This window comes from Pollicipes pollicipes, unplaced genomic scaffold (genome assembly GCF_011947565.3).
Source record: "Pollicipes pollicipes isolate AB1234 unplaced genomic scaffold, Ppol_2.1 Scaffold_4219;HRSCAF=4965_pilon_pilon_pilon, whole genome shotgun sequence".
Classification (NCBI taxonomy): domain Eukaryota; kingdom Metazoa; phylum Arthropoda; class Thecostraca; order Pollicipedomorpha; family Pollicipedidae; genus Pollicipes; species Pollicipes pollicipes.
In genome coordinates, this window is record NW_023596448.1 from 32,235,327 (window position 1) to 32,249,294 (window position 13,968).

General features: G+C 57.6%; 1 protein-coding gene across 1 annotated transcript; it reads left to right on the plus strand.

Annotated features, from left to right (window-relative positions):
* Window positions 1–5,999: 5,999 nt before the first annotated feature.
* On the plus strand, window positions 6,000–12,187 carry LOC119095207 (fanconi-associated nuclease 1). The gene is made up of 5 exons (XM_037218079.1): window positions 6,000–6,101; window positions 6,597–7,226; window positions 7,479–8,719; window positions 9,974–10,199; window positions 12,155–12,187. The coding sequence occupies exons 1-5, from the start codon at window positions 6,000–6,002 to the stop codon at window positions 12,185–12,187; spliced, it is 2,232 nt and encodes a 743-aa protein (XP_037073974.1).
* Window positions 12,188–13,968: the final 1,781 nt, after the last annotated feature.

Consider the following 13,968-nt stretch of genomic DNA (forward strand, 5'->3'; position numbering starts at 1 on the left):
AGTAGCATGCTAAGAATCCTAAGATCTGATGGCCGGACTTTGGGGATTTTTAAGGGGGCCCTTAACTCTGTAGGGTTCCATGAGTTGTGCCCCCCCCCCCCCGACGAAATCCTGGATCCGCCGCTGAGAATGGGTATGTAGTGCTAGGCCCCGTTCGATACGCCGTCAGCGCGATTGTCAGCTGGAATGCGTGACGTCATGCGTGCTGATAAGCGTTGGATGTGAAGGCTGACAAGAAAGATTTCCACCTCACCTGCTTTTTTTTACCTTTTGACTTTACTTCAATCTGACACACTGCCTTCAATATAACGTGGCATATATATACATATATATATATATATATATATATATATATATATATATATATATATATATATATAATATATATATATATATATATATATATCGGTATGGTACCTGCCATCTACCGCATCCGTAAGTTGGGTGCCTCGCTTCATTCCCATCTCATCGTAACTTTTTCCATTCACATTTTACTTGTTGATTCCATTTTTGTGGAGAAGGTCTTTCTTTCACTCCTTCTTGTCCTGACACGAATACCGTCCTTGTATTCAACTCCCACTCGCGCTGATGATGTCCACCTCCAAAACGCGAGGTACTTTGTTCCTGTTCTCCATGTCTTACGACTGTCATGACTAAGCTCTCTCTCGTCTAGGGGCGCAGTCAGAGCCTTGACAGGCGGGAAGGCACAGGGTTGATAGAGGGCCCCCTGAAAGTAAGAGCGTCCCCCCAAAAAATGGCCGAATATTACCCACTTTTTATACAGGACATATTTTTCTTACGTATATTTAAACATTTATATATATATATATATATTTATATATTGCACACTTTTACCTACTATAACTAGAACATGGGCTAGACGTTACCGCAAGATCAATTCTGCCTTACGTTTATAGTAAATTAACTGAAAAAATCACGCGTTACATGGCTGCACGACATCATCAATCACCGGCGCTTTTCATTTCACAATGGTCCAGCGGACTCTTCTAAAAGCGATAAAACTCAGAGACGTTGTTAGAATTTTCATCTGGGTCGTAAAGAAATAGTAAGAATTCCGCGAATGTAGACTGAAGATCAAAATGGGTCAACAACCTGCATTAACATGACCATGCCATATTTGGCTGGATATCTTCAACATTCAGTCAGAAGGGATTATTGGTGCAAATTATGTAACGCAGTTTCGAGCGTGCACGCTCGCTTATCTTAGACAGAAAAAAACTCGACACCATACGTTGCAGTCTCCTTAGGCCGCGCAGCGTCGGTTCCGCGGCTCACAGTAGGCCGTGGCCAACAGGTGGACGAAAATAGTTACGCAGCCGAAAGAAGTAGCTTTGAACGCTGTTGGACACCACGTAGTACAGTTAGACATATTCCTGGCGTTTATTTCACCTGTGCGGTTTTAAGACTGATGAAAATAACGTATTAGTCTTCACAGCACCGTGAAGTGGTGCTGGAATCTATTTGTGGAACTGGATGAGCAAAGGTAAAATTATATTTGCCGCGTTGTTCTAACTGTTGATCTGTCCAAAGGACAGCCTCAAAGTTGTAAATAAAAGATCCACCCAGTGTAGCCTTTGATCCGTGCGAATTAATTTCGAATGACATTCCGAAACATTTTTTTTACCAGTCATTATTATGGGCTCGGCGCCCGCCACCTGGCCGCCGCCACCTGCAGTGGCCAACGCCGGTCGGTGTTACGGAAACCGCGACCCAAACCATCGCTTTCATTGCTCCCCGAGATTACGGGCGTGTCATTAGGGCTTGATGACGTACTCAGCTGCTGGCGCAACACGGTGCCGCGAGCCTCTCACCCCGATGTGAAGGGTGGGCACCGCGGGAATCGAACCCCGTACCTGTGGTTTCACGGACGCGTAGTGGTTAACGCAGGCGCGTTAACGAGTACACTGTCGGCACTCGGCGCGCAGGCTCAAACCTTATGATGGTATTTGTCTCGCTAGTCGATTCTGCAAAATAACGTACGTTCTCAGGGAAACATGGGATGGCCTTGTGAGTTTTAAGCTCTTTTCGACCCACTCTATTCAGTACTAATGATACCTCTTGTTTCCTTCCGGTAAAGGGCTCCCTTGAGAACAACGCTACGGGGCACATTGTTGTTCCCGGTCAAGAGCTGAAGGGCCATTCTGTCCCATCGCGGCGTGTTCTCTGGCGGTCATTCTGGCGACACGGGGCTGCATGCCTTGGTCGACCTGGAGGCCCGTAGAGGGATACATAATATCACATTGGTCAGCTCCCTGACGCGAGAGGCCTTCTGACCCGCGCAGTTGACTCTAGATTGATGCATGAACCTCATTAAGGCTACAATATCCCTGCTCACCGCAGGTGGTCAAACAATTGGCACAGACTCCAGCTGGGCTTAGCGGGCCCATGTTGAAAAAGGGTTGGAAGGCCCACCGTCATTTCACAAATAAATGTCTAGGCAGTCTTGTATGCAGACCCTCCGTCATTCGGGCTTCCGTCGCTGTTGAAAAAATCTTCCCCTGATCAATTCGAGGCCCCTCGTTGGCACCAAATACCCTGTGAGGCACTGGGGGACCCTGAACGATGCAGGAGCCCGACCGATGTAAATGGCAGGCCTGGCCTTGTCCCTGCTTGGGAAGTGGACCAGTAGAGCTCAGACCAACAAGAAGCTGACTGTTCGTTGTTCGTGATGTCTGGCCGAAATAGAGGAACGTTACGCCCCGGGGGTCCCTATCGGTGCGAAAGATCATCTTACTGACTTTTGGGATCACAGCTCTATGGGCGGGGGTCCTTAATGTCACTTACAGCCAGCCCTTTGGACCCTTTAGCCATCCTATCGGGCCTTTGATCTTTGGCCTCAAAAGACCCTTCGGCCCCTCTTCGAGCCCCTCAAACACCGCTCCGACTCAGGGCCACTTGCCGCCACAGGACCCCTGTTCGGCACTGGGCCCCTAACCGACACAGAGGTCCCTCATCGTGTCAGGGACCCCAACATTGCAAATCGCGGGCCTCGACCTCGTTTCTGCTGGAGAAATATGTCTCAATGGCTCAGACAGACATGGAGCCGACTGTTCGGTGTTCGTGGTCTCTGACCAACTCAGATACCCGTATTGTTTGGGGGTTTCCTAAAACGGTACAAGAGAACCCCTGACTGATATTTAGGTCACGACCCACGGGTTGTGATTCCTTATGTGACCTACAGCCAGCCCTTCGAGCCCTTATGCCCTCCAGCCGGGCCTGTGATAGTCGGTTCCGGTGGGTCGCCCGGGCCCCCCTTTGGGCCTCATCAAACACTTTCCTCGGTCGGGTCGGGTCCCTCGCGAGCATAGGACCCTCTGCTACGTGCTGTGGGCCCCTGACAGGTACAAGGCCCCCGACCAGTATAAATCACTGACCCCCGGTCCTCATGCCCCTACCGACAGGGAGCCGACTACGTGGTACGGTGGTACTTGGCCGACATATAGGCCCATGTCGGCTCAGGGGATCTCCGATCGGTGCGAAGGGCCCTCTGGCCGTTATTTGAGGGTCTGTCTTTGCAGGTCTGGGCTCCTGAATAAGACTCCGACCAGCCCTTTATGCCATTAGACCTTCCAATCGGGCCCTTGATAGTCGGACCCGGTGGGCCCTCTAGGCTTTTTGGGTCTTCTCAAACACTGCCTCTGGCTGACTTGGGGCCCCTTGACAACATAGAGCCCCTGTTAGGCAATGTGGGGCCCTAGCAATGCAAGTCGGTGTTTCCGGCTTTGTCTCTGCTTGGGAAGTGGGCTCCTAGGCCCATGCCGCCACGGAGCCGACTTTGCGTTACTGGTGGCGTCGGATCGAAATATAGACCCTTATCGACTGATCAGTGCGCAAGGCCCTTTGGCTGGCATTTGAATGCCCGGTCCTGCCGGCCGGGACTCCTGAATGAGACCTCTGGCTGGATTTTCGGGGCCTTTGGGCCCGCAAATCGGGCCCGTAATTGTACAGCCCGAGGGACCTAAAGGGCCCCTCGGGACCTACAATTGCCAGCGCAATTGCACAAGTGTCCCTGTGCTCCCCCCCCCCCTCCCCCCTCTTTGCCTGCTCTACTGATCTCTTCTAAGCTTTGTGTAGAGCGTCGAGTGAGAGGGAAAGTGTGGTGCTCCAAATTTTGTTATGGTGCAGCAGCATTTACGTCCAAAAGTGGCGAGTATGTGACATTCCATTTCCCCGGGCATTTCACGTCTTGGCGCGTTCTCGCTAGCTGGGAGTGCAGTGGTTGTCGCTTGCCGCGTCTAGGACCGTCACGGGGCCATGCGTTGCCAGTAATTCTATTGCCCTGCGCGTTGCCGTAAACCGGTGCGCGTTTACGCGGTGGAGCTGAGCGCAGAAGATGTAAGTTGCGTGTATTGTAAATTGGTACGTGCAGGGCTTTTGAGTGTTGTTCTTCACCGGATGGGCGTAAAGCCCGATGGTTGGGACCAAGGGCCACTTGTATACTTTCGGTGAGGGGTCGAGCACCCCACCCCACCCCTAATATTAACTCGATCCCCCTCAGTGTTCTTCCAGTCACCTCTGTCAAGGGATCACTGGAAGAACACTGAAGAACACCCCTGTCAAAGCAAAAAGGGAATACTGGACCAAGGAAATGCTGCAAGTGTCTGGACTGCTGGTACACTAGGTACCTTAATACTTTGCTACCATTGTCATTTATCATTTCTCATCAGTGTCCAATATGCAGTTGGTAGTTATTCCTCAACATCAAGTTAATTATGGAACTAATCAGATATGTGTTTTGTTTTAATTTTGCACTTTTATGGTCTAAAAAGTGATCAAAATCTTGAGAAATCAGGGTTGGGGGCAAGTCAGGTCAACTCAGTTTGCCCAGGCCCCCAGCAAATTTCAGAAAGTGACACTCCAGATGAGGGTGATTTAAATCTAGATCTCTGTTATGTACACACTTTGTCCCCATGCCTACAAAATGATGCGGACAGGTTGGATGGAGTGTGGTGGATATCAAATAGGATGATGAATATGACTGGAAACTTAACATGCAAGGATATGCTTAAGGCCTTTGAGTTGTTTTCACTGTAATGTCATAGACATAGAAGGGCTCTGATATAGATATTCCAGATCATCAAAGGAATAGATAGGGTAGATCTACAAGGAGCACTGGAAATTAGGCTGAGACTTAAAGGAAACCAGATTCAGGTAGCAAAATCAGGGGCAGATTTATAAAGAGACAGATGTCATTTAGCCAAAGAGTAGTGAATCATTGGAATGGACTACCAGACAAAGGTGCAAAAATTAAGAAGTCCCTCTCTTGCAATGCTTAAAAATATCATGGCAGGTTTTGTTCTTGTAAGGGTCTCATTTAACTAAACATATTTATTTAGCCAAATCTAGACAGGTCAGGCGGCAAGATTACTGGTGAGGATGTGGGCAGAACCTGAGGTAGACCAACCTTAGTAGCTTTCAACATCTGGGGAGATGCCCATGCTAGGTACATTTTTGTGTGTTATTTTTAGTCATATGTCACTACTCATTCAACCCCCTCACCTGCCCAACATATTTTGTAAAACTATGCCCTCTGTGAGTGACTTAGACTTTGTCAGGCATTTGCACTAATAGCTACAAAAATGTGTACATGCACCCCCTCCATTAAACATAATGCAAAGTAGATGACATGAGTTGGTGTACCTCAGACTTCAACCTTGTAAACTGCTCACAATGCCTGTTTGTTTCAGAGCCAGCAGTGAAGGCAGCAGAGCCTGTTGGTTCCTATACAAAGGAGGTGATGGGCAGCCTTCTGTAGTGTAAGCAAGTCACAGCAACGCAGAGTCACAATGGGCCGTAAGACTCCTCTACAGGGCAAGCCGACGCCCAGAAAAGGGGATCGACCTGCACTGACCGTGCTCCGCAGTCCGCCGGTCCTGGAGAAGGGGCAGCAAACTCTGGCCATGTTCTTGGCCGGTAAGGGCACCTCCAAGACTTCCTCCCGTTGTTCCATCTGCGAAAAGACCATCGACGTGTCGCTGATGGGTAAGCATCGCCAAACTTGCGCGGCGTCCGCGGACGACTCGGACGTGGAAATTATCGCCGAGATCAAGTCGCCGGCGACGAAGCCGAAGGCGGTGGCAGTTTGCCGGGCCGCCGCCTCGCGGGCCGCGCGGAACGGCAGCCCGGCCTCGCCCCTGCCGCACGCCTCGCCCTCCGTCGCTGGCTTCGCCTCCGTCGCCGCCTTCGCGCCTTCGTTCTGCGAGCCCGTGCTGGAGGCGGACGAGTGCAGTGCGGATGCGACACCGGGCGCGCGTGACCCCGTGACCCCGAGCCCGGCCTCAGGGGGCGAGCGGAGCGGCCAGCGCCGGCGGCCAGCCGCGGCCGCCCCCAGCGCTGCTGAAGCGCCAGCCGGCGACTCGCTGGGCGCGGACGGCGGTGCGGCCCGGCCAGGCGGGCGGCTGCGGCTATCTGCGGCCGTGTCGCGACACGTCAGTCGGTTTGCGCACGCCAGTCTGCTCTCAGAAAACCGCACCTCAGCCAGTCCCTCTCCGGCCAGGGGCAGGGGTGCTACAGGTTCCCCTGGCTCGGCCTCGTCGTCCGGTGCCTCTGGCGGCCGGCGGGCGGCGTCGACTCAGACCACGCCAAAGCGACTCGGCAAGAACAGCCCTGTGCGCCTCCCGAAGTCGCCGTCCAAGATCAGGCGGAGGCTGTACGGCCCGCCGGCTGCGGCCTCGGACGGCCCCCCGCCGCCGCAGGACCGCCCGGCAGAAGGCAGTGACGGACCCGCCGTGGTCACACCGCACCCGTTGGGTACGGAGCTGTCGAATCGGACCGAGGCGCCGGAGGCGAGGTTGACGAATGGCGAGCTCGTGTCGGACGAGGCGGAGCGGAGGCCCAGAGCGCTGCCGCGCCTGTCGAGTGACGTCACTGCGGCGACCGCGAGCGGCGCAGACTCCTCCGACGTGCAGGAGGAATTTGACGAGGAGGATGAGCGGCTGCTGTCGCAGGAGTTCAGTCAAGAGGTTCCCGAGGCGCTTGGACTGGTGTCGCCGCAACAGCACAGCATTCCCTACTACCTGCAGAACTTCCTCTTCATTCTGGAGTCGGTGCAGGGCGACCCGCTGAACAGACCGCTGATCAACGCCGATGACACGGACGTCATCTGCCGCTTCAACGGGCTGCCGCTGCCGGCGCAGATGCTGTACGTGCGCCTGTTCCAGCGCAAGCACGGCTGGCTACGCTCCGACCGGCTGCGCTACGCGGAGGTGGGCGGCGAGGCCGAGCTGCGCGCGGCGGTGGTCCAGCTGACGAACGCGGCGCTGCTCGACTCGGAGCGCGCGCTGGTGGGCGCCGCCGAGCTGACGGCGCTGCTCGACAACCCCGAGCTGCGCCAGCTCTGCCAGCAGCTGCACCTGACCGCTAGCGGACGGCGCGACGCGCTGCTGGAGCGGCTGGCACAGCACGGCCAGCGTCAGCGCCTGCTGCCCGGCCTGGGCTCGGCGCACGGCGTGGTGGAGCGACGCGCGCGCGCCCTGCTTGGCTCGTGCGTGCGCCTGGCGGCCGGGCCGCGGCGCGTGCTGCTGCGCGTGCTCAGTCTGTTCTCAGTGCCGCTGTACGAGGAAGACGAGGACACGAGCCAGCAGCTGCTCACGCTGCTCATGGTCAACCTGGGGCGCATGGTGTATCCGGCCGTCACCGTACGCAAGAGCACGGCTATCTTCGGCACGCGCGACGACCTGCTGCGCTACGAGACGGCGAGCCGGCTGGAGCGCGATGTGCGTGCTGCCATGGCCGCCAAGCAGTGGGAGGAGGCGTACCAGGGCTACCTAGCCTCGCGTGACATGTGCGTTGAGCTCTCGCACGACGCCGCCATCGAGCGCTTCGACGCCGCGCTCCCGCTGTTCCTGCGCAAGTTCACGGCCGTCTCCATCCTGATGTACGTCTGGACCAAGGGCGTGGAGCTGCTGCAGCGGCGCAAGGACTACGAGGGCGCCGTACGCCTGCTGCGCGCCCTGCTTGCGCAGCGCACCTACCTGCCCGACTACCGCGGCTTGTGGCACGACCGGCTGGCGCTGAACCTGCAGCAGCACCTGCGGAGGCCTGACGAGGCGCTGGCGGCGGTGCGCGCGGCCCTGGACGACCCGGCCGTGCGCGTCGGCCGCCGGCTGGCGCTCGAGCAGCGGCTGGTGCGACTGGCGCCGGGCGTGCCTGCCGCCCTACAGCCGGCCGATCTGCCCAGCGTGGAGGTGGAGGCGCGCTGCCTGCCGCGGGACGTGCCCGGCCTTAAGATGGTGTTCCTGCGGCCGGAGGGGGGCGGCGAAGCCAGCGACGTCACCGTGTGCTCGGTGGAGGAGCTGGCGCTGCATCACTACGCCTCGCGCGGCTACGACGAGGGTGTACACCGCGAGGCGGCGCCCACCACCACGCTGTTTGCGCTGCTCTTCTGGGACTTGCTGTACGAGGTGGACGTGGCGGACAGCTTCTGCAGCCCGTACCAGTCACTGCCGCTGGACCTGAACTCGCCGGCGTTCTACGAGCGGCGCCGGACGGGCGTCGAGACGCGCCTGGCCGAGCTGGCGGCCGGCTCCGCCGACGACGCCTGCGACCGCCTGCGGGCCGCCTGGCAGGCGCACGAGGGCTGCGTGTCGCTGGCCGCCTGGGATGTGTTCCGCGACTGCGATCACGCAGAGGGTCTGCTCCGCTGCCTGGGCGTGCCACTCGTGTGCGCCATCTGTCGCCGGCTCGCAACGGAGTACAGGTGGGTGGCCGTGGCGCGAGGCTCGGTGGGGTAAGCCCTCAACGGCCCGCTGGCGAGTGTGCGGCGGCGGCCGGGAGGAGCTGATTAAGGCAAGTCTAACCAAGGTTGTCTGGCGTGTGTGTGGCGGCGGCCGGGAGGATCTTATAAAGGTAAGTCTAACCAAGGTTGTCTGGCGAGTGTGCGGCGGCGGCCGGGAGGAGCTGGTAAATCTAAATCTAACCAAGAAACAGGTGTTGCAGTATTTACCAGGCACAAATCGCAACTGTCGGAACTTGTTTTGTTGCAGAAGACAAAGGCCGCCAGCTTTGTTGTATGCCGGGGATAGTTTATGTTGATTTGAAAAAGTGGCTCGTCCCGTAATCGTGATCAACGCAACGTGACAGATTATATTTGTAATTATCTGCATACCGGTGCATGGCTTTCAGCTGGTGGCGTTCAATATAATCGCTACGCGAGGTGTACTATTGTAGTCTACGTTAAAACCCAATATAATTGACAACCCACTGTAACGAACGCCCCAAAATGGCTAAACACAGTTTGATTAGTGGCGTGCGCCGCACATTTCTGTTCGTGGTGAGCATTGCGCCTTCTTTCGATCGGTTCATATTTTCGTCCTGTGTTAAGGCCCATCTTGTGCTAGAGTATACCGGGAAGTGCCTCGGGCCTGCTGTTCCCCGACTACTGGATCACTGCGGTGCATTCATTGGTTTTGGCTGATCATTCTTCTTGTTGTAATGATTAATGCTGCGCTTCGCTTATTTATGGTTGATCAGCTCTATACTAGGGTGTAACCACTGGGAAAGGTCGTGTCTCTTCTAGCTTGCAAAGTGGGTGTTTGTGCCCCCGTCCTCTGCTCACAGTGTTCTCCAAAGACTGCTCCTTTTTCACGTTCTTTGGATTTAAAGCGACATTTTCAGGTCCAGTTATCCTCGCCAGATTTCAGGTCAGCCCCCCGTCCCCCCATCAAACCTATCTGTTTTCCATTATTAGAAACGTGCTTACACCCTTAGCTCTTTAGATATAAGACCAGCCGTTGGCCGGCTGTTTGCAGCATTGAAACGCTCCGGGCCCTCACAACGTTGGACATTTGTGCGCTGTCGTTATCCCGCTGTACGCATGTGTGCTGTCCCCGTTCTGACCGACAGGCGATGTAAGCCTGGGCCGGCCGCCAGTCGCTGCCAGCGTCGGTCCACCGGCCGCTCGCGGGTCAGAGCGACGCGGCCGCTTCACCGCTGCGCCGTCTGCGGCCGACAGGTTCACGCGCAGCGGCTTCCCCGACCTGGTGCTCTGGAGCCCGGCCAATGGCACGGCCCGCATCGTCGAGGTCAAGGGCCCCGGCGACCAGCTCTCCACCAAGCAGATGCTGTGGCTGCAGTACCTGCTCGAGCACGGCGCCGCCGCCGAAGTGTGCTACGTGAGGGCGGTGGGCGCGCGCCGCGCCGCCGGAGCCAAGCGCAAACCGACGATGTCCGGCGGCCGGGCTGCCAAGAGATCTGCCGCGCCGTCGGAGGGGGAGGAGGAAGAGGAGGCGGCCAGGGGTGGCGAGCCGACGCCGCAGCCGGCCGGCCGGCGGGCCGGTCAGCGGAGTAGCAGAGGTGCAGATCCGGTGAGCGGTGGGTTCGCGAGTCGGGGAAACGGCAGGAGTGCCGGTGGGAGGAGCGGCAGAGGCTCGAGTCGGGGAAACGGCAGGAGTGCCGGTGGGAGGAGCGGCAGAGGCTCGAGTCGGGGGAGCGGCAGGGGTGCCGGTGGAGGGAGACATGGAGGCTCGAGCCGGCGCAGAGGGAGTGCTGGGGGCGCGACTCGACGGAGGGAGACGGACGCTGGGCAGTCATCCGGCAGTGATTTCGAGTGACGTCATGTGACGCACGCTGTGATTTACACGATTCTGGGCTCCGCGCTGCCGTCTTGTTACACGATGTTTACATCATGGATAATGATAGTGTGCGTAGTTGCGGGCGCGCGTGCGCGGTTCCACATGCATAAGAGCTGGCTCGCTGGGCATTGCTTTCACTCAAGGTTACCATTGGTGCCTGCACGCTTCCGTGATGCTTGGTGAGGCCCGGGGACGTCATGGAACGCGCATTATAGATGTGCTGGGTGTGTTACTATGGACACAGTCATTGTCCAACGTCCTGGCGCCAGCTTCATATAGATCGCGTTAAATGTGTGCTCGCAATTGTTTCATACTGAAGCATGCCGTTACGCAATCATCCACCTGGCTGTTGACATGGTACAATTCACGCATGATTCGTCAACATGTGGGCATTTTCAACAATTGATGAATATGTGCTGTTTATTGAAATACCAGATGTACCTTTCGTTCTTTATTACTTGTCTATCTACCAGCAGATATTGGAGCAAGTAAAGACAGGCCACTGATTATGGATACCATCATACCAGTCGGTCGCGTGCGGCTTTGTGAAGTGGTGCTGCCGCTCGCGCATATTTCACCACGGGGTCGGCATTGGTAGGAATGTTAGGCATTCTTTTACATTCTTGAGAAGTATTATTCCCCGACATGCCTAATAGCGACTGTCATCTCGGAGAACACGTTATTCGCTCACGACTGCCCCGTTGATGTCGCCATGTGCGGCGTTTCGCGTGTTCCTCAGTGTAAACCGAGTCCTTATTCTGCCCTCGTTGCCAGCCGCGCAGTCCGCGCCCAGGACGTGCGGCGCAGTCTCCAGCGAGCGCGCGCCTGTCGGCAGGTCGCCCCGATGGAACCGCTCGTGGTCCTCTGAGGACGCGGCACTGCTCCCCCGGGCGGCGCACTCCCCTGCCCTCGCTCCCGCATGACCAATTCACGCATGATTCAACATGTGGGCATTGTCACCGTTTTATGAGGATGTGCTGTTGATTGAAATACCAGACGCAACATTCGTCCGTTATTACTTGTCTATCTACCAGCAGATATTGGAACAATTAAAGGTAGGCCACTGATATGTGGATACCATTATAGTCGGTCTTATGTTGGTATCGCGTGCGGCCTTGTGAAGCGGTGTTGCCTCTCGCGCATATTTCACCACGGGGTCGATATTTGTGCATACATGTGCGTCATTCACATTCCTAAAAGCCCCTTCATACCAAGTCCAGTGTCGCGTTGAATAATCCATGATGGCGGCATTTGGGCATGCACTGTACACGAGCGCACTATATTTCCCATAGAAGTGCTTTAAATGTTAAGCAATTGTTTTAGGTGGCAGAGGCTCGAGTTTTTACACTCCTGAAAAGCATTCTTCCCCGACAGGCTTAATAGCTGCCGTCATCTGAGATAACACGTCATTCGCTCACGACCGCTTCGTTAATGTCACCTGGCGCGGCGTTGCGTGCGTTCGTCAGTATAAACCGAGTCCTCACCCGGGCCTCATTGCCAGTCGTACAGCCTGCGCCCAAGGTGTGTAGCGCAGTCTCCAGCGAGCACGCGCCTGTCGGCAGGCCGACCTGGTGACGCCGCGCGTGGTCCTCTGAGGCAACGGCACTTGCTTACGGCGGGCGGCGCGCTCCCACAGCCTCGCTCCGCCTCGGCCCCGCCGAGCGCGGCGCGTCGGCCGTTTGCCGCCGGTGCTGCCATCTCTGGACCGGCAGGTGCAGCCCGACCGACGCCCGTCGCGCGGCAGACGTAGCAGGGCGGCTAAAAGCAGCAGATAGCCGAGCAGGCCGACGCCGGCGCCGGCCAGCAGAGCCGGCCAGCTGTACTCGGTGGTGTACTTGAGCACGCGCCGCGCCACGTGCCGCTCCAGCGCCTCCTCGGCCCGGCGCGCCATCTGGGCCAGGTCCGGCGGCAGGTCGAACGGGGTCGCTCGACGACGAAGCACCAGCGTTGCTAGGTCGCGGAGCAGGTCGAGCGGGGACGCCCGACGGTGGCGGCCGCTCCGATATCTTCCGCGTCGCCACAGCGCCTTCGGCCGTGGCGGCGCGAACCGTGCACCCGTGTCCGGACCCGCAGGTCCCGCCCGCTGGCGGGTGCCCGTCGCCGCCGTCGCCCGTCGGTGGACGGACACAACCCCAAGCCTGCAGCCCTGACCTGGGCCGCCAGCGCGCTGGCGGACGGTGCGGCGGAGCGTCAGCCGTCCGCGGTCGTCGTTCGAGATGTGCTGACGCGAGCGGATCTTGAGTCTCGGGACCGGGTCAGTCATCTGGTTGGGCTTCGATGACGCAGATTTGGGGCGAACCCAGCGGGTTCTAGGAGGTGTGTCGAAGTCTGGGGGGTTGCCGATGATAGTGGGAGCTACTTCGGAGTCTGACCGAGCTCGAGGGCGGATGGTAGAGACATCGGAGGCCTGCGGAGTGCCGGGGTACGTGGGTGGCTGTGAGGAGGCCCTGGCAGAACGTCGGGGGAGACACAACACCACCGGAGGAGCGAGAGTCAGCCACAGCAGTGAAACCCCAGCCGCACACAACGTCTGACCTGGCATCGTGCCAGCAATGGCTGTAGCCCAGTGGCCGAAACACATGGACTGAGATTCAGTCGTGAGATCCCGGGTCAGCATCCACAACAGAGAAGTGCATGTTCGCAGCAAGGAAGGTGACTTGCGGCCACTTGAGCCATGGCCACCTCATCAGACCGCTGGACGAGATTAGAAGCACGTGGCGTCACCCACACGTTCCGATCATCTCCCGTGCGCTCGTGGGGCTGCTGCACGCGGCGGCGTTCCTGTGACGCGGTGACGCGGCGGGGGTCCTTACTCGAACCGATTCTCCTCGGCCATCTTCTGGGGCCACCAGCGCAGACTTCCACGTGTATTACGCACGTTTACACACTTAAGAGACGCGCTACCAGTACACCTGGTCGCCTCAACTCAAGGGTACAGACTGGCACGTCACTGCGGCTTCGCCGGCGCCGGTGGGAAGGGGAGGGGACGCACCCGACCAGCTCCTTTCCGGCCTCCTCTGTGCTGCTCCTTCTCTTCAGCACCGTGTACGGCTCGGCCTCTTCAGCACCGTGCACTGCTCCACTTCTCCCGACCAAGCACAGCACCACCTCTTCAGCACCGTGCACAACTCCAACTCCTCAACACCGTGCACAGCACCGCCTCTCCAGCGCACCCGCCACTCTAGCACCGTGCACTTCTCCGCCTCTCCAGCACCGTGTACAGCTCCGGCGCCCCCGCACCGAGCACAGCACCGCCTCTTTAGCACCGTGTACAGCTCCGCCTCTCCAACACTGTGCACAGCTCCACCTCTCTTGCACCGAGCACAGCTCCGCGGCGGTGGCATCGAGACTGGTGGCCGCGTGCGGATGCACACAG